The sequence below is a fragment of the Crocodylus siamensis genome, chromosome 10 (assembly GCF_052110815.1).
Source record: "Crocodylus siamensis isolate JL-2025a chromosome 10, ASM5211081v1, whole genome shotgun sequence".
NCBI classification, from domain to species: domain Eukaryota; kingdom Metazoa; phylum Chordata; order Crocodylia; family Crocodylidae; genus Crocodylus; species Crocodylus siamensis.
The window spans coordinates 69,902,723-69,921,896 of record NC_143404.1 but is presented as its reverse complement, the minus strand read 5'-3'; the positions used below and the strand labels follow the sequence as shown (position 1 = coordinate 69,921,896).

General features: G+C 54.6%; 1 protein-coding gene across 1 annotated transcript; it reads left to right on the top strand.

Annotated features, from left to right (window-relative positions):
• The first annotated feature begins 1,713 nt into the window (after nucleotides 1-1,713).
• On the top strand, nucleotides 1,714-18,159 carry EEF1A2 (eukaryotic translation elongation factor 1 alpha 2). Its single transcript, XM_090064937.1, has 8 exons — nucleotides 1,714-1,872; nucleotides 3,818-4,030; nucleotides 8,568-8,747; nucleotides 10,003-10,299; nucleotides 14,697-14,847; nucleotides 15,598-15,854; nucleotides 16,491-16,725; nucleotides 17,806-18,159. Exons 2-8 carry the CDS (start codon nucleotides 3,887-3,889, stop codon nucleotides 17,931-17,933), a joined length of 1,392 nt encoding a protein of 463 aa, XP_089921063.1. The 5' UTR covers nucleotides 1,714-1,872; nucleotides 3,818-3,886; the 3' UTR covers nucleotides 17,934-18,159.
• Nucleotides 18,160-19,174: the final 1,015 nt, after the last annotated feature.

Here is a 19,174-nt window from a genome sequence, read left to right as displayed (position 1 = left end):
CTCTTCCCCTGAACGTCTTGCAGAGCTGGAGAAGCATTGTGTCACATTTGTATTTTGTCGCATTGCCAGCTAGGTGATTATTAGCTCGAATTTAAAGGTAGGTAAACTGAGTCACCAAGGACTCCTGGGCCCGATAGAAATACTCATCGTGCCGGCAGCCAGGGAATCAGAAACCTCATGTCTACTGCTTCTTCACAGGCCAGTGTTTTAAAAGAAACACTTTTCCTTTTAGCCCTAAACAAGCTCTTTTGGATGCCCCAAGAGTGCCTTTGTCTCTGTGAAAATGCATTGCAACTCGGAGTGCTCTCTTTCTTGCTAAATGCTCGTCTTCCTTCCCTCTCACATTTTCCATGGCAATAGCCTCTCTGATACCCACAAGGAAAAGCTGTCTCGCAGCCCTTCTCCCCAGCCCACACAACCTTTCCCCAGTAGGAAAATGCTGAAGGGTAACTCCTGCTCCCCCATCCAGGCCAATGAGGTTAATTGGCAATCTGATGTGGTCAAGGCAGCCCTGTCACTGCTCTGAAATAACAGATGGGCTCAAACGCGGCAGGAGAGGGACTGAATTGATAGCCGTGCGATTACTTCTGGAATTCAATTTGCAACAGCTATTGCCTCTCCGAGATGGGGAGCTATCAATCATGGCTGGTGCCTGGGCAGGCCTCGGGGAGGCAGCTCGTTGCTCCCTGAGGTCTCTTGGCGGGGTAACGCAGGAAGGCCAGGGACATTGCTGCGTGGCTGATCCTGGGGAAGGACGGGGTTTGTTGCACGATGACCCCTCTCCCTGCTGTAAGCGAATGTGGTGCTTGCAGAGGATGCAATAATCAGAGGCCTGTGGACCAGTCCCCTCAGCCAGGCGCAGCACCGGTGCAAGAAACAGAGGCGCATCCCTGTGCCTTGTTACCCCTCTGGGGTAATGAGCCAGGAGTTGTCCTGCCGAGACCCAGCCAGCCAGCCCCGGGGCTTTCAGGCACCGGGGTACCGGTGAGGGCCACCTTGGCTTGCCCCTAGATAGGACAGCGCCGAGTCCCCTGAACTTTATTAAGGTTCATTTCCAGGGCCAAATCCGTTCTGAACGGAGTGCCACATTTCAGCTGAGCAGAGCTGCCTCATTCAGGTCTGCGTGGCGCTACCAGCAGCGGGCGTCCTCCCTTCCCAGACTCATCCATCTGTCTGGGGCCCCAGACCCTCCCCCAGCCCTGGCAGGCATCCTACATGCCAGCCCCCAGCCCGGAGGTCTTGCAGTTAGCGGGCGAAGGCCTGTCACAGGCAGGCAGACGCCTGCCAGAGTCTGCAAATGCCTCCAAATGCAAGAGGTTATAGCGGTGGGGATTGCTTTGGGGTTTCCCCCCAGTTTGTGCCTTTTGGCTGGGGGCAGGTGAGACTAGGGGGCATCTGAACCCCAAGCCCTCGGCTGCCTTCAGACGGACGTGGTGCTTTCACCCTCTTGCCATGTGCTGGATGCCCCCGTACGTCCCTCCCAGCCGCTCCATGTGCTCATCAGTTGGCTAGGGGATGGGGTACCGATGCCCAGCCCAGCCTGGGTGAGCGACCCCTGCCCATCCCCTGGACCCCCATGCCACAGCGGCTCCCCTCCTTCCCTCTCTGTGTCTCCTGCCCAGCTCCTCCCTGCGCCCAGCTCTGTGTGTGTCCCTGCCTCTCCATCTCCCTCTCTCTCCCCATCCATCTCCTCCTCCTGTCTCCTCCCCTCCCTGCTCTCTCTACTCCCTCCCTCCGCCCGGTACCGCATTGCTGTAGTGCAGGGGGTCACTGCATTGCGCTGGCACCGTCAATAGGTGGACCCCCTCCCAGGGAAATAAAACAGCCGGAGCCTAAGCTGGCAGCCTCTGCTGTCTGAGACCACAGCTACCGGTAAGAGCTCCCAGCCCAGCCGCAGCTAGCCGGGGAGGGTGGTGGGCATGGGGGTTGCACCCCCCAGGCTGCCTGGAGAGGGGAGCAAGGCGTGCAGCTGGTTGCGTGTTTGCAAGCGCCTGGTGCATCCAAGCCTGCAGCCACCGACCTGCTTTGCTGGGGGTTGGGGGGGGGTGCACGAATAGCCAGAGTCTTACAAGAATATGATTTAATAAATCCCAGGTGGGGAGGAGAGCAGAGCTAGGTGCCTTGTCCCCCGGCTTCCCCTCCCAGCCAGCCCAGGGTCCTTCCAGATGAGCCGGGCAGGAGCGGGTGGGCTGGGGGGGTGCTGCTACCCTTGCTCCATGGCGGTGGCAGGGCTTTGACCTTGATCCCCAGGCAACCGCAGGAGCCGTGATGCGGCGGATAGGGCTGCATATGCCCCTGGGTCGCAGCGTTTGCACAGGAGCCAGCGCCCCAAGGCTAGGAAGGGCACATGATCCCTTAGCTGAGCTGAAGTCACCAGGGCTGGGTGAAGCTGGTTTAAACCTAACCCCAAAGAGAGGGGTGGGGGGGGGTGCTGTGTTCCCCAAACCCGTTGGGGGCATCCTCAACTCTTCCTTCAGCTTGTAAATAGGGAGATTTTCCTACCCAAGATGTCGGACCCTCCCACCCCCTTGCAAATCGAAGCAGCTGGCATCAGGAGCCCTGGGAGAAAGAAAGAGGCTGCCTAGAGGTTTCTGAAACCCTGGCAGCTGGCATGGCAGCTGGAGGACGTGAGACGCCCACCTCTGAAAGAGCTGCCGTTGCTGTTGTTCGGTGCTAGCACGGATTCGCCCCCACCCCCCGTTTCATTTCCACAGGCCTCCCCCCAAGGTCTAATGGGGGGTGGCAGGGTCCCCCCGCTCTCCTGGAAGGCTGCTCTCCGAGGACGTTACTGCCTGCACGGCTGAGTCTGTATGACAGGGGCAAACTTTCCCTGACCCCTTTATGGGCAGCTTCATGATGACACTGGATTTTATTAGATGTCCAAGCAGGCTCCTGCTCTGCCTGGTTCGTGCTGCAGCTGCAGAGCACGGAGATGCCGGGACAGACAAATGGATGGATTGCTTTTCCCTTCCTCTCTACATTTTATCTTGATCCTTGTTGGAAAAAAACAAAAAAAACCCTCCATTGCCAGCTCAGGCACCAGCACCCGGCTTTCTGCAGGCTGCCCGGCTGCTGCCAAATCAGCCGCGGGCTATTTTTGTCCATTCCCTTTTGTGGGCACCATATTGTCATCCCAGCCATGAGCTCCATGGGGGAGAGCTCGACGCAGGGAGGCGGAGAGGGAGAGGAATCGGATATGGTGCTGAGCCCCTCTCGCGATATGCCTCAGCCGGCATGGATGCCCGGCAGCTCTCCGAGAGGAAGGCAGCCTGTGAAATGGAGGCAGCATTGAGTTATTTCAAATGCAGAAGCTCTGGGAACGAAGCAGTCTTGCTATAAGGGGATGCGTTGGGGTGCAGTGAGGGGGCCAGCTTTCTATCTAGAAGGGCTTTCAGGGGGTACTCAGGATTAGGGCCCCCCTCCGACACCTGCCTTTCAATAGGCATTCCCCGGGGGCACGGGCACACCTTGTTTGCAAAGGCTGCAAACACGGTGACTCAGGTTGGGAAGGCTTTACGCAGCACGCAGAAATGGGGCAGCGAGCCCCCATCATCCCCGAGGCAGGCGGGTCCTTCCACCCCTGCTCCAAAGAGGACAGCAGACAGGCAAGCCTAAGCCCATCGGGCCAAGAGCTGGGTTGCTGGTGCTTTAATTCACAACGAGGACAGAAAAATAGCAATATCTTTCTCTGTATCGAAGCCTTGTCATTCAGAGCCCGTGCCTTGCGGAGGGCAGTGGGAAGATGGGGTGGCCCTGGGGTTTTGCTGCCGTTTGGGGTGTCGGGACTCACGCAACGTCCGTGCTTTTTCCTCTCCAGCCTCCGCAGGAACGCCGCGCCGTGCCCACCGCTTCCCCAGCGCCAGCCCTTCGGACCTAGCCCGCAAGGATGGGGAAGGAGAAGACGCATATCAACATCGTCGTCATTGGACATGTGGACTCTGGGAAATCCACTACCACCGGACATCTCATCTACAAATGCGGGGGCATTGACAAAAGGACCATTGAGAAATTTGAGAAGGAGGCTGCTGAGGTGAGCTGTCCCGCCCTTCCCGGGCCTTCCCCTTTGTCTCCTCCAGAGCAAACGGGCGATGGAGATCATATGGTGCCTGCCTTGAGCAAGGGGTAGGCCTAGATGACCTCTCAAGGTCCCCTCCAGCCCTCCTTTTCTAGGATGCGATCTCCTTCCATTGGATTGCTCCCTATGGCCTATTTTCTCCCTTCCCCCCTTGTTACTCCCATTTCCTCTCTTTTTTTCCCCACTCTTCCTCTTACCTCTGGGCCTTTCCAACACCTCTGGCCTTGGAAAAGTAGGACCTTTTGGCCCAGTCCTCCTGTTGCCTGTGTTTTCCTATCTACCTGTGGAACTCATGGCCACAGGATAGCCATGAGGGTGCAAGAGCTCTGCAGGATTTAAAAGCAATAGTGGAGACTTATGTGGATCACACCTTATCATAGTAGAGAGTCTGGCTGGGCTGCGACCTCATGTGCTTCGGGGAACAAACCAATACCTCAATCCCGGTATTAGGGGCTAGGAGGAAACCTTTCCAAGGAGCAAGTCACTTATCCCTAAATGTTGCAGGAATTGGCTTGAATTTTATTCTGAAATAGCTGGCCCTGATGACTGCTGGAGACAAGACAATGGGCCAGGTGACCACTGGCCTGATCTATTCTGTCGATGCTGACATCCATCTTTACATTTGGGTGTTCGGGATTTGATCTGTAGCTTCAGCAGAAGTCTTCCAGGCAGAAAGCCTGCTATGAAATCTGTGCATTTGATATGAAAGTCAGGATCTCTCTTGTACCATGGCCACAGTAATGGTGCTCTAATAAATCCATCTCTCGAGCCATCAGCATAATACATGCACGGTCAAAGCATATGGAAAGGGAGCCTGTATCGAATAAGGAGAGCCCAGAAATCGACTGGAGTAAATTCCAGTGAATCGAACCATCGGGTGCCCGGCTGTGCAATTTTAACAGATCAATACGTTATTTGAAAAGGTATGTTCCCAATGAAGCCCGGGGGGCTTTGGCACATATATCCTTTGATTTTTCTGGATAGAAACTGCTAGATGTCATGTATAGAAGAGGCATATATCTCAGCCAGGCAGCTTGCAGGTTGCCCCTCTCCAGCCCGTTGAATTTCCAGAACACCTATTTCTCTACCTTATTCTCAGCCTTTTTTCCCTCCCCAGTCCTCCCCGTAGGAGCTGGATCCTGCCAAAACTGCTCTCTCTCTCTTTTTTAACCCGGTCACTACTGTTTCCATATATTTCGGTCCTGTGCTGACAAATGAAAGGGGGTATAATTAGGCTGGTCGAGATGTGACTGCAGCCGCTTTAATTGCACGGATGCTTTCACTGGCTTGCCAGAATAACGTGAGGACTAGAAGCTGCTATTAATAGCCTATTGACTGAGCCCTGCCGACTCCATTTTCTACTGCAGGGCTGGGGAAGGGTTGTTCTTGCACGAGGTTGCACTGGTAGGAAATGGAGGCCTGCATGAATCCCAATGCACACCCCCCCAAAACAAAAAACAAAAAAAAGCAAAACCATAACACAGCACAGGGATCCTTTTTTTAAAAAAAAAAAGGAGAAAAGAGAAAGGAAGAAGACTTTGGGGCTAAAAAGGAGAGGTAACAGTAGCTTGGGAAAGGGGGTGGCTCAAAACACGGCTGCCCTTGCTGTTTAGCTTAATCTGGAAATATCAGGCTGTTTCTGGCATTTAACAGTGACATTATTGTGCTAAGCTAGATAATGCAGGTTTTTCTCAGCACAGCTCTGGGTAACTGAATATCCCCAGTGAAAGTGTGTGGGGGGGAACTGTTTGCTAAATAAAAGCTTGTATTTGTCCTGGGGATATGCGTGACACGGCAGGGTCTAGTGTGATCCAGCACTTATCTGAAAGGACCCTCTCTCTTTTTTGAGAGGTGATAGGAAACGATTCTCTCTTGCTGACACTTCTCAATCATCTGTTTTTTCTGAGCAAGGGCGAGCTTTCACTGGGCTCCCATCGGGCTCACAAGAAAGGGCCCAGTTGTCCGTGGAAGGGGCAGTCTACTGAGACGAGTGTCAAAACCAGTGGGTATCTCTTTACACCCCATTCAAATCCCAGTCTTTTGGCCACAATAGACAGTGCCGATCCCCCTGACTGGCCTGCCAAGAGCTAGATCTGGAAAGTCAACATATGCTGATGAACAAGGGCACTGGCTTGTGGGTTGGGAGACCTGCATCCTAATCTCAGCTGTGCCACTGTCCGACTTAGGGCAGGTTTATTTAACCTCTCTCTGCCTCAGTTTTCCCATCTGCAGACCAGGCGTCGCGGTACCAGCCTCCTTTGCTGGGTGCTTTGAGACCTCCTGATGCAAAACGTCAGCTAGGGCTGGTTATCAGTTATAAACTTTAGCTAAAGCAGCGCCTTTGGGTCACAGCCGTCCTGGCAGTGATGTGCATTAGGAGTGATCTCTTCCTTTTCCCACTGGTGATGATGAGCGGAGAGTCCACATGCCAGCTAGGGAGGGGTTAAATGCTTAGCACTCGTTCAGACCTAATTATGACCCGCAGCGCTTGTCATGTAGTTAGTCAGAAATAGGGACCGCATCTGGAAATTTCTATCCAACCACCCGGGACAATCTGGAAAATGCGCCTCTCTCGATGCATCAGAAGCTCCTCGCTGCAAGTTCAGAAGACCGGGGCTTGTTTGATATTTGCTTCTTTCCATGCAGCGAGGAAGAGAGGCTTTTCAGCCATTTTAGGATTTTGCCCACAATCCTCCGCGGCAAGATGCAAAGTCGTCTCTGATAGACATCTGTTATGCAAGCAGGCCGGCTCCATGAATAATTCGTGCTGCACGGACCTGACGCAGGAGTCACGTCACCGACCCTGAAAGGCAGCCGCTTTGGGGATGGAAGTTGGCAGCTGTCTGGGGGCTTTCCCTAGTGCCGTCGGGAGTCTTCCCATTGACTTCGATGGACCCTGCCCTGTGCCCTACCGGACAGAGGAGCAGAGCATCTGCAGGGAGGTTGGGGAGACCACGGTGGTAATGCTTGTGCCTCAGACCATGAGCCAGCCTGATTTCTAATGGCCCACAATGGACGATCTTATGTGGTCCTTTGCAACTAGTACTGAGCAGAGCTGGAGACAGGGCACCCCAGGAGCTGAACGTGGCACTTTCTGTGCTCCCATGCACTACAAAGACCATAGTGAATGACTTGCTTCTGTAGATTAAACCCACTTTCCCCCCATTTCTAGAATTCAAAGGGGCTTTTTGGAGACCTCATAGAGCATTAACCCCTGAGGTGCAGTCAGGCAGCACTGGATTAGCTCTCCTCCATCTCGGCTTGAGAGGGTGATTTTTTTATTCCTCCTCTCTCTGTGACTTCATTTTCACTGACGTAAGGTTCATATTTCAGGATGGATGCACGTGACTGCATCTCTGGAGGGAGGAGGCAAGCTCCCCCTCGTGGGGAGATTTACAGATTGCAAAGAGAAGCCGAGTCCATTTTTGTGTTGGAAATGCCTAAGGGAAGGAAGAGGAGGGGAAACCATTTTGGAGGCTGACAGGCTATGTGGGAGGAGAGAGAAGGGACAGGCATGGTGCAATGAGCAATGCAACAAAGAGCAATGGGATTTTACTACCTAGCTATGTCATCACCCAGGCATCTCCCCCCCATGAGCAACCCTTGTCCTACCCTACAAGCATACCCCACCACCCTCTGCACATTTGAGGCTGACTGTGATTTTACCAGCAATATTACATCCTAGCGTTGGCCACGATTTTCCCATTAGACAACAAGCAACGTCAGGTCACAGCTTTGCCTGCGACTTCATCCGCTGCTGAGCAAAACTGCAGTCTTGCTTGACCCAGCAGCCAACAGCCTCCTTCTGCATCAACGGATCACTCTGCAATATCACTGGATGCCTCGACTCCTACATGCATTTGCTAAATGGTGGCTTTTCTTCTCTTAGCCAGCAACATTGCACAGCTCCCCCCAATAGCCAGAAATCCCAGGTTAAGACGTCCTGTACCACTGGCAGGTTATCAGATGACATAAACCATTAGCCAGACATGGGGAGCATAATATTGCACAGAGATGCAGACTGAAAGGGATCTTTTGGGTGCTCCAGACCTCATACCCGCATCAGACCATCCTGCTCGGCTATTTATCAAGCTCCCTCTTGAACTAATCCCTTCTTTTGCTGGATTGCGCTCCTCCTCCCCTGCGCCCAAACCTCCCTGCTGTCATGGCTAGAAACCATGGGTGCAGCTGCATTTATTCCTGCCCTTTTCCCACCCATTTATCCCCAAGCCAGTCTGATCTTTTAGCTCCAGTCTTTATCCCTTTGATGCACTTTGATGTCTGCATTTATTGGTCCGCAGATTATGGATCGGATCCTGCAGCCATTGCATTTAATGGGCTTTTGCCTCAGACATTTAACACCTTGGCTATCTGGGCCTGTGATCTGAATAGCCCTGTGGACGCTGGGATGATGCTTTGCCAGGTGGCAAAGTTTGCGGCTTAGGTTTCTCACTGGGTGTTTTCTTTTCTTTCTCCTTTGATCACCTGCTAGATGGGGAAAGGCTCCTTTAAATACGCCTGGGTGCTGGACAAGCTGAAGGCTGAGCGGGAGCGTGGGATCACCATTGACATCTCCCTGTGGAAGTTCGAGACCACCAAGTACTACATCACCATCATTGATGCCCCTGGGCACCGGGACTTCATCAAGAACATGATCACTGGGACCTCACAGGTGAGGAAGACACCGCTGCGGGGCAGAGCGTGACGTAGGCCAGGCCATGGGGACCTGTGGACATAGTCGTGGGGTCCTTCGAGGACTCCTTTGGGGTCCGTCTCTCTGCTGGGCTTTGGTCCAGAGACAAATATGCTGGAAGCTCCTTCGTCAGCTCACTGACGCTGCAAACCTAGAAAATCCCATTGGGGGGGGGTCTTTCAGGCCCAACAATTGACAGGATTAGCCAAAGGGGGCACGTGTCCCCCCGCCTCTGCCGCGAAATGGTGAATGGTGGGAAGGGCCCAAGCCTGGCCTCGGGCAGCTCCTGTCACCCCATAGCTTCGACCAACTTGATTGCCCAAGGCAGGGTCATTGGACTTCAAGCCTTTCAATTAGGGCTGCCATCTTTGCCTTCATGGGCACATCTGGTTGCCATAACTATTGAACAAGACCTGAGTGGGCACCGGAGGTCACTTGCCTTCCAGGAGGCCAGTAGCTCTCCCCTATCCCACCCGAGGCTCCTGTTAGCACCAAGCATTAGCTACAGAAACAGGTCTTGCCATCCCGACCATCAGACCGGTCATGTCATTCATATGCAAGATGCCCTCCCCCAAAAACACCTGATGCCTGCTGGCTTAGCAGGAGGGGTGCCCCGCGGGGATGCAGATGGCAGGTATCACATAAGTACCTTCAGGCTCCTACTATACAAATCCACCGTAGCTCTTTTAGAGACTCTGCTGAAATACGGTCTGAGCTCTTTGGGGATGGCAGCGGAGATGGGATTTAGTGTATTTAGCTGGTGTTAGATACTCGAGTTCAGGCCAGAGAACAATTACGTTCCCCGTGGCAGGTGGAGCATCCTCAGGGAGGAGGGGGCAGTAAGGGTGTGCTGGGTTCAAGCACTTGAGGCTCTATCAAAGGTCAATTTAGAGGGTCCCATGACTTCAGTGGGCGTTAAATGAGGCCTTTACTGGGTGTCCCTGTATGGCCAAGCCCAGCTCCTGGCTAGGAGCTGGATGGTTTCACCCCGCTCCTTAGACTTAGGTCACAAAACCAAGTGCAACTGGCAGGGAATAGCAGCATCAGCTGCTGAATGGGGTGAGCAGGTGTATTGGTAGGGGCTGGCCTTGCATCTTCCCATGCATTATCTGTCTCCAAGTAGTGCCCATTTTGGCTAAAACCAGTAGCACCCTTCCCCCCACGCCCACCCCCCGCTGTCCTCAAGGGCAGACCTCCCTCGTCTGACCCACTCAATACATCTCCCGCACCCCAGGCCGACTGTGCCGTCCTCATCGTGGCTGCTGGCGTGGGTGAATTTGAAGCCGGCATCTCCAAGAACGGGCAGACCCGCGAGCACGCCCTCCTGGCCTACACCCTGGGCGTCAAGCAACTCATCGTGGGCATCAACAAGATGGACTCCACGGAGCCCCCGTACAGCGAGAAGCGCTACGACGAGATCGTCAAGGAAGTCAGCGCTTACATCAAGAAGATCGGCTACAACCCTGCCACAGTCCCCTTCGTGCCAATCTCGGGGTGGCATGGGGACAACATGTTGGAGCCATCTCCCAACGTAAGTGCGTGTGCGCGCATGTGTGCATGCTTTTTGGGGGAGTGGGTGGGTTGCGATAGGCTTTCCTGCTTCAAAACTAGACCTAATCAGTCTGAAACTGAGCTTTGTGGCATGCAGACTGCACGCAAAGGTCATGCCTCTTCTGCATTTATGCATCTGAGCCTCCGGGTCATGTTGTATTCATTGAGCTGAGCAGCGTGTGGGTCTCCGGTTCAGACTAGCAACACGGCAGCGAAGCACGAGTGTCTTCAGGAGTTCACGTGCATGGCTTCTCCTGGAGGATTTATTCAGAGGGCTCGTGGGCCCCAAGAAACATATTTAACCCAGGCGTGTCCAAAGCAAACGTCACAGCCAGAGGGAACGTAGCACGTGCTTTCACGCAGCCTTTTGTGAAGTGAACTAAAACTAGTTCACGGCACTGGATGGACTCCTGTTAGCTTCATCGCTGCCCGTTGCACACTTGGTACATATTGAAAGTGTCCCTCACAGTGTAGGTAAGCCAGAAGAGAGCCTTTTCTCCTTGGTCTTTCGTTGTTTCCCTTGCTCGACAAGTGCCTGGTAGCGCGGAGGGAAAGGTCAGTCTTGGTCACTCTGACGGGAGCACAAACCGCTTGAGTCACACGGTTTCCAAATGTCACCAGTTGCTGGGCTGGGAAGATGATCCTCAACAGCTCTGCTATTAATAGGCTGGGTGGTGGAGGGGCAGAGCAGAGTGGGGACGGCCAGAGAGGTGAGCTGGTTTTTCCAGAGCACCGTTCATCCCAATGGACCGCCAGGCACTCATCGACACGTTGCTCCTGGGATGCACAAGCGGCACATGCAGAAATAACTTGCTCCCTCACCCAACAAACCGAGGCAGCTGTCTCTGGGATGGGCTGGCAGCTGTTTGAATGGCATGTCTAAGCTAGTGAGTGATGGTAAACGCACCAGCCAGTGGAAATGGCAGGGGGGAATAATCTTCCCAAACTGGGATCTGAAGCTAACCCCCTTAATCTCATACAAAGTGCCTTCTGATTCAGCCTGGACCCAATTGAGCAGGTCCAGGGCCATGAGCACCCTGGCTCGTAGTCATCAATGTGCTTAAACACATGCTCAATTGTAGCCATCCTATTGACTTGAACGGGACATCGTGTGCTTTGCTGGAAAGGGGCCGGAGACCTCTCTATCTTGCAAGATGGAGCCCTGAGGCCAGAGTCGTGGCTTTGTGTCACGTCTAAAAGATGCGACTAGCTCCCCCTCCCAGCTCCCCGGTGCTCAGAGTCCGGCCTGAGTTCACGCCCAAACAGCATCATTGCTGGGAGCAGCAAAGACAAGAAGCAGCCTCCAGATTTCCCCGGCATCCCTGTAAGGCTCTGACTTTTCACTCCCATTTCCCAGCGAGTTTTCCCCAACTCGCAAGGCAATCAAGTGTCTTTTCTGGCTCTCCAGGAGCTTCTCCAGTGCAGAGTTTGCAGCTGCCCTTGGATTAGGATCCACGACGTCCCTTACACAAAGCGATGCTGCTGGTGTCTCCACGCTGTCCAGTGCCAAAATAGGACAGCTTCACTGAGGATCTTTGCCAGACTGAGATACTTTGCTCCCAACCTAGAATCCAGGCCCTGGCCCAGCGAAAGCAGAGCGAGTACGAGGCACAGAGCAGAAAAGAAGGACCCGAACCAGGACTTCTGAGTCTCCATCCAGTGCCCTAAGCACAGCATCCTCCTTTCGTCCCAAGGCATTTCTAGGAAAGCAGGCCCTGGCCAGGCAGCCTAATTGAAAGGCAAAACCCCCTTCTCTTTCTTCTCTGTGCAGCTATTGTGTCCACCCCAGCTGAGGAGGTCAGGCTTGCTCCTAGCATCAGGTGGGGCCAAGGCTTCCTCCTGTGCAGAGCAGCTAATTATGCTCTTAGCATTTCCCTTTATTGGGTCCAGGAATTTCAGGATCCTCCTCATACCTTTTCCGAAATGGATAGCAAGGCCAGCAGCCTTGCTTAGTACCGGCAAGTGGCCAGAAACTACCTTCCCCTTGCCGATCAAAAGCAGAGAGCACCCGCAGGCTCGCACACAGGGCGTAGAGGGAGCAGTTTTTCAGACGCCCTCCCTGGCAGAGCTGGGCTGAGCACTTGTTTCTCCTCGCACGAGTTTGAAATGACATCTGGAAGGCCAGGCTGGGTCTTACATTTGTGCAGCAGTCGAGAATTGAGTCCTGACACGGCGAGAGATAGCAACCGTGTGCTTGCAACGAGACGCAGTGTAGGAGGAAAACATTTGTATCGCGGGGATATAGTCTCCTCAGTCAGGTTTTGATGGGAAAAGGGGCCTTCGCTTGCCAAAGGTGACTCATCTCAGCACCGGTATGCCCTATAATGGGCTTGTGATGATGACCCAGACCCTCCTTTTTTATCACTGCAGCTGCTGAGGTCTGCAAACCCCAGGGGGGCTGGCAGTGAGGGAGCCGGGCAGCAGGGATGGTGCTGGGTTTCTGCTCTCACGTGATTTGTGGTGCAATATCCCATGATTTGTGGTATAATCCCAAGCCTATAATGAACTTGGGATGCCTGTCTGCCAGGCATCACCGCTGTCTCCCTGTCTCTGCCAAAGGCATCGCAAGCTAGGAAGGGGGTAGCAGAGCCGCGTGCTTCGATAAGGAAAAAAAAAATCATTCATTTCTAGCCCTCGCTTTTGTTTCCCATGCACCTCCCAGGAAACAGGAGGACAGACACGGTGGGGGAAACCAGCCATGAATGTCCTAGCAGGGCTCCCAGGGGTCCGGCCGACCCTAGGTGTTCAGACCCCGGGTATCACAAGCTTGGCTCAATGTCATGGTGCCGCCCAATCCTTGTCATTGACCTCTTGGCTGCCGCGCCTGGAGGAGTCGCCATTTCATGCAATCCTCAAAGCACAAAGACTTTAAAAAAAGCAAGAAGGGAGAGAGCTGGGAGCCTTTTGTGATCCCCTAAGCCCAGGGCTTTAGGAGAAATGTCTTGTATCAGGAGAGAGAGCAAACTGCGGAGCTGGGTGAATCAGGCCCAGATCGCACCAAAAGATGCATTTCAATGCCCAGTGCGGTCCTGCTTCATCACTATCACCATCATCATTCATATTCGTGTTGTGGACCCTGCTGCTGTCTACCTCATGGAGGATCTCAGACCAATGCAAAGGCTGCCTGTTTTCCAGCTTGTTTTCCGAAACCGATGGTAGGGGCATCCCGCTGCACATGATTGGCCGGTGGCCGCACTGTCCCCATGCCAACAGCCACCGAGCCAATCACGGCAGGAGGTCAGGAAGCGTGCCACTTGCCATTGGAAGCCAGCCACGCTCTGGATTTGCATTGCAAAGGGGAGCTGCGAGTTTCCTGGCACGGTGCCCTGGCGAGGGTTGCGAGGGTTCGGGAAGGGAGCTGCGGGCAGGGCCGGGGAGGGAGGAGGCAGGTTTGCTGCAGCGCAGGGTGCAGGGCGCACGCCAAGGATGAAAGCAGGTCATTAAATCATCAGGCACCTTCTGCTTCGTGCAAAGCAGAGGCCTCAGCGCCTTCGCGCCAGCACTTCCCATCCCGAGCTTCCCCCTCTGCAACGCTCTCGTTAACCTGCCTCGATTCCTCCCTCCCCGTTTCTCTTAATCCCTCATCGCACAGCTCTCTCCATCTTTTCCGTCATTTCCTCTTCCTCTCCTCCCAGGTCTTCATTTCTTTTGTATCCGGCTGCACGGGTTTTATCCAAATATCCCATCAAACCGGTCCCTGTGTCGGCGCACTCCCTGCAGCTTGAGGGTTTCTGGTCCCTTTAGTCCCACTCACCATCAGCATGGTGGCCTTTTGCTGTCTGGACGGCGCCTGCGTTAGGCTGCAGTCAGGCAGAAGGCTGGGTAAAGATGCACCTTGTAGACTAACTGGATCAGAGAGGCGGAATGTGAAACAGCCTCTCACGGCTCTTCCCCCCTATTTGTCACTCGATGGGGAGCCTGGCTTTGATGCTCAGGCTTGGCTTTCCCCATGTGAGGCATCATTGTAAAGGCCCTGATGGGTTTCAGGGGAAACCTCCGGCCACACATACCCCAGCAGGTGAAGGATTGAGAAGCACAAGCAAACAGCCTGGGTGGTGTTGTATGGCGTGGGTTCAATGCTCTCCACCCCCTTCCCAGGGCGACGGGAGAACGGGTGCACAAGCAGAGGGTGCGTTCAGGCAGGGCATTGCTGATTTACACACACACTCCCTGCAAAATGCACAGAGCCAGGACAGCAAAGGGTTATGACTCACGCCTGTGCACTTGCTCAGGGAGATGCAAGCCCCTCCGTACAGAGGCAGGGCATCGGGGTGGATAAAGGGCTCAGGGGAAGTTTCTTTTCTGGTGGGATGTTATTTTGGGCCCTGGGTTTGTTGCAGAGGGTTTGTCACCAACTCCTGCCATTTTATCCCCCAGATGCCTTGGTTCAAAGGGTGGAAAGTGGAGCGCAAGGAGGGCAACGCTAGCGGAGTGTCCCTGCTGGAAGCTCTGGACACCATCCTGCCTCCCACCCGCCCGACAGACAAGCCCCTGCGCCTGCCCCTTCAGGACGTCTACAAGATCGGAGGTGAGCTCAGGGCGGACATGTCCCAGGGGTCGTGGGGTTCAGCCACGTCATCCGAATGACCTCCAGGGATCACACCGAGTCCAACCCTCTTGCCTGAGGCAGGATCAGCCCTATCCAAACCATCCTATATGAACCTATCATCTAAACTCTTCATCCAGCTACCATCACAAGACGCGGGTAAAGCAGTGAGACCACAGCAGCCATCCTGCTTCTCTAAAAGGCTGTGAACATATGCTCGAGACATCCCAAGTAGAGGCCCATGTCCCCCACTACAGAGGATGGCAAAATCCCCCCGTCCATACCACTCTGGCCACGGGGTAAAATTCCTTCCTGACCCCAAATATCAGCCCGACTCTGAACTGAGGGGCAAGACCCTCTAGCCAGGAACTCCAGCTTTGGTCCCAGCAGGAGCACTGGCACAGATTTAACCCAAATATACCAACCCCATCAGTCACCATCCCCAGTCTGACACACGTAGCAGAAAGGGGGACAACCAGCAAAAACAGAGGCTGCAAACTCCAGGTGAGATCAGGTGTAGAGGGCTGCTTGAGCACTGCGGGGCTGAAGCTGCCTCTCATTCACAGCCCATTCCTCAAAGTACCTGTTGCTGCCTGTCGACTAGTGACAGGTTCAAATTAGGCTATAAATAAGCTTTTACAATGGTTTCTACCCACTGCAGCCATATCTCCCTTCGGTCTCCAGAAGACAGAGCCTTGCCATGCCGTTTCCTTACCCCTCTTCCTCCTGCAGGTATCGGGACGGTGCCCGTGGGCCGCGTGGAGACCGGCATCCTCCGGCCCGGCATGGTGGTGACTTTTGCCCCTGTGAACATCACCACGGAGGTGAAGTCGGTGGAGATGCACCACGAGGCGCTGAGCGAGGCCCTGCCGGGAGACAACGTTGGCTTCAACGTGAAGAACGTGTCCGTCAAGGACATCCGCCGTGGGAACGTCTGCGGGGACAGCAAGTCGGACCCGCCGCAGGAGGCCGCGCAGTTCACTTCTCAGGTCAGCCCAGCCGGAAGGGACCGGGGGGCCCTGGTTCTCTGTAGGCCCAAGTCTGTCACCGCATGTTTCATCAGTGCTTGTCGCGTGACGTGCCCACGTGCATCAGAATCACTTCCCTCTCCATATGCTGCTGAAATGCAGCTGCGTCTGGGGTGGAACGTAGCAGCTGGTGAACGGCACACAGCACGTTAGACCAGGAAGGCTAGGAGAGTCAAAAGTGTTGCGGGGGGGTATGTTAAGCACCAATAACCTGTGCCACCAGCCTTTGGGATCATTCAAATGAAAACCGAGCTGTCATTCCTTGGTAGGAACAAGCACACTGCTGCCTTCACCCTTTCTCCATGACACTGTGGGCAGGAAGGCAGAGTCAGGGTCACCGGGAAGCCTGGCAGAGACAGGGCACATAAATTTATGCTCCCCGGAGAAGGCAGGATTACGAGGTGCGTCTCCCTTGCACACATGCGTGGGGTGCTGGCAACATACAGGCTTCTTGCTTGAGCTAAAGGACACCTAGCGAAGAGAACCAGCCGCCTTCAAAATAATTTTGCACGCTCAGCTGGTGTGTTGCACACTCATGCACCATTCAGCTGGCTTGGGGGCTGTGGCGGAGCTCACTGGGTTCTGTGCTTCCCCCAGGTGATCATCCTGAACCACCCTGGCCAGATCAGCGCCGGGTACTCGCCCGTCATCGACTGCCACACCGCTCATATCGCCTGCAAGTTTGCAGAGCTCAAGGAGAAGATCGACCGGCGCTCTGGCAAGAAGCTGGAGGACAACCCCAAGTCCCTGAAATCTGGTGACGCCGCCATCGTGGAGATGATCCCCGGGAAGCCGATGTGTGTGGAGAGCTTCTCCCAGTACCCGCCCCTTGGTAAGAGAGCAGGCCCGTGGCTGGCCTCATGTCACGCGGCGGTCCACAGATGTGATCTCACTCTGGTTCTCTGCAAAGACGTGTCCAGCTGTTATCTCTAGGAAGCCCCATGTCTTGTCTCACAGGTCACGGATGCAGAGGGTCTTAGTGCCTCCCCAGGCAGATACATCAGTGCAAGTGCCATGGCAGGGGGTCGGACTCGATGATCTGCTCAGGTCCCTTCCGACCCTGGAAACTATGAAACTAAGTCCCTTTGCATGATGTGATGCATCTGGATGCATTGACCCCGCCAGCCCAGATGTGCTGTGAACTTTTAAGAACGGGTGGACTAGACAACCCCCTGTCAGCTGAGCAGCAATGCTTGGGCTGGCTTGATGGGAGGAACAGGCTTAGATGACGTAGCCCAGTGTCATTCCCATCCCACCTGCATTTTCTGCTCAGAGCATGGGAACAGCAATGGGAATATAGGACAGGAAAGGCTCCTCGGTGCCATCACCAGCCTCTGGCATCCACAGGCAACCATGGACTAGACATCCACTGTGAGCCTTCCTGCTCTGCTAGCCCCAGGCACCCCTAACACCCATAACCACCCCGCTTTGTAAGACAAAGTCCCAGTGCTGCTGGTGTTTATACCCCAGGTCCCCAGGCTTTCTCCAGCAGGGAGTTTTATTGGCATGCCTTCAGAGGCTTGAGAGCCTGGCTCATGTGCGCAGACCAGAGCTCATTGCACCCGCTTGACTGGCAGGGATGCTTCAGATGCAGACCTGGGGAGTCACAGCACTGGACAGAGATGCTACTGCTATTCATTTATTTTGGATTTTCACTGAAATCCTTTGGCAATTTCTCTACCCACTTCCCCGAGCTCTAGTGAAACAGCCTCACGGCTTGGGGAGGCCGGACAAGTCATTCACGGTCACAAAGTCAGTCTAAGGGGGACAGATGCTTTAGCATATTCGTCTAGCGGCTCACCCCGAGCCAGCCTTCCTGCCGTGTCCTACTCCGACCCTTGGTGAAGGACATCGACTGCAGCAGGCATGGACCGGGTCGATAAGGTTCCTCCCTTCCCTCTGCCTTCCACAGGTCGCTTCGCCGTCCGCGACATGCGGCAGACCGTGGCCGTGGGCGTCATCAAGAACGTGGAGAAGAAGAGCGGTGGCGCTGGCAAGGTCACCAAGTCGGCGCAGAAGGCCCAGAAAGCTGGGAAATGAATCGTAGGCGCCCAGCGCACCGCGCAGAAACCATCCCCAGCCCCAGGATGCGTCCACCTCCTCCCCCAGGCGCATGTGTGCACATCAGCTTGTAAGAGTTTATATGTCAACGACTGGATGCTCACCATTAAGGTCCAGTGGAAATTCTTTAAAAGGAAAAGCATGTTCCAGCGTTCGTGAGGCTTCATGTTACTTTTACCAATAAACTGGTACAACATCCACAGTGCAGGGCGTGTGCGTGTGTGTCTGTTACGGCTTCGGCACCTGGCTGGAAACACGGGGCTCTTGTTCTCAAGGGCAGCCAAGCTGTCGGGCCCCGCAGGCCTCCCGTGACCAAGTGGCCCACGGCTCCGAAGCACTTATCCTCCCAACAGCCCTATGAGGCAGGGGACAGGGGAAACTGAGGCACAGCGCTCCAAGGGGCTTTGGCACTTGATTTCCATTAATTTCCCACGGGGCCCAACCCTGAGGTGTCACCAAGAGTGTGTAAAAGAGCAGGGACTTGAACGCAGGTGTGCCCTACAGATAAGCAGTGCTCTGACCATTGGGCCACCTCTCCTCTCCGGTTCAAAGGCAGCAACATAAGTGACCCTGGTAATATAGGAGCTCAGTATCACAGGGCCCAGGCTAGTTCCCAGCCTATGTCCAAGGCAGAAGGACTTCAGTGTTTAAGCAGTAACATCTCTGTTTCTGGGGAGCCTCCTGCATTTGTGCCTACAGGGACAGCTGCTCCCAGAAAGCAGGTAGCCGCTCTATTCCTAATGGGTCCGGACAAGCAGTGTCCTGGTACAGAGGCAGCCAGGGTCCTCCGGGTGGGAGAGGCTTGTGCATGGAGTATCGAGCCAGGGAAAATCTCTCACCACACCTCAAAGTCCCCAGCTCCCCCCGAGCGGCGATGAGAAACAATCCCAAGCTGAATTCGGATCTCAGTTCTAGTTTCAGTCACCCCAGGACTGGCCAGGGATATTGGAGACCACGTGGGAATCAGTAGTGCTCCGATATTTTTCACTGCACAGGGAAGCAGGTGCCAGGGGAATGCACTCGTGGCTATTTCAGACTGACACCAGCAAATGGACCTTTTTGGCCCGCTGAGGCCTGTGATCTGGGGATGAGCTGGGCAAAAGTGATGCAAGAGACACGAAATGTTGCTACGAACTCTGGAAAGCAGGCTGCCGGCACCGCGCAGGCGCGGGGGCTGGTTTAACAGCAGGGACCAGTGAAGTAGGGAAGGGGCTGGGGGA

Bases quoted from the DNA above. Each gene is read 5' to 3' on its own strand.
- EEF1A2 (XM_090064937.1), top strand. From the start codon at position 3,887: ATGGGGAAGGAGAAGACGCATATCAACATCGTCGTCATTGGACATGTG. The intron at 4,031-8,567 runs GTGAGCTGTCCC...ATCACCTGCTAG, and splicing joins TTGAGAAGGAGGCTGCTGAG to ATGGGGAAAGGCTCCTTTAA. The intron at 14,848-15,597 runs GTGAGCTCAGGG...TTCCTCCTGCAG, and splicing joins GGACGTCTACAAGATCGGAG to GTATCGGGACGGTGCCCGTG.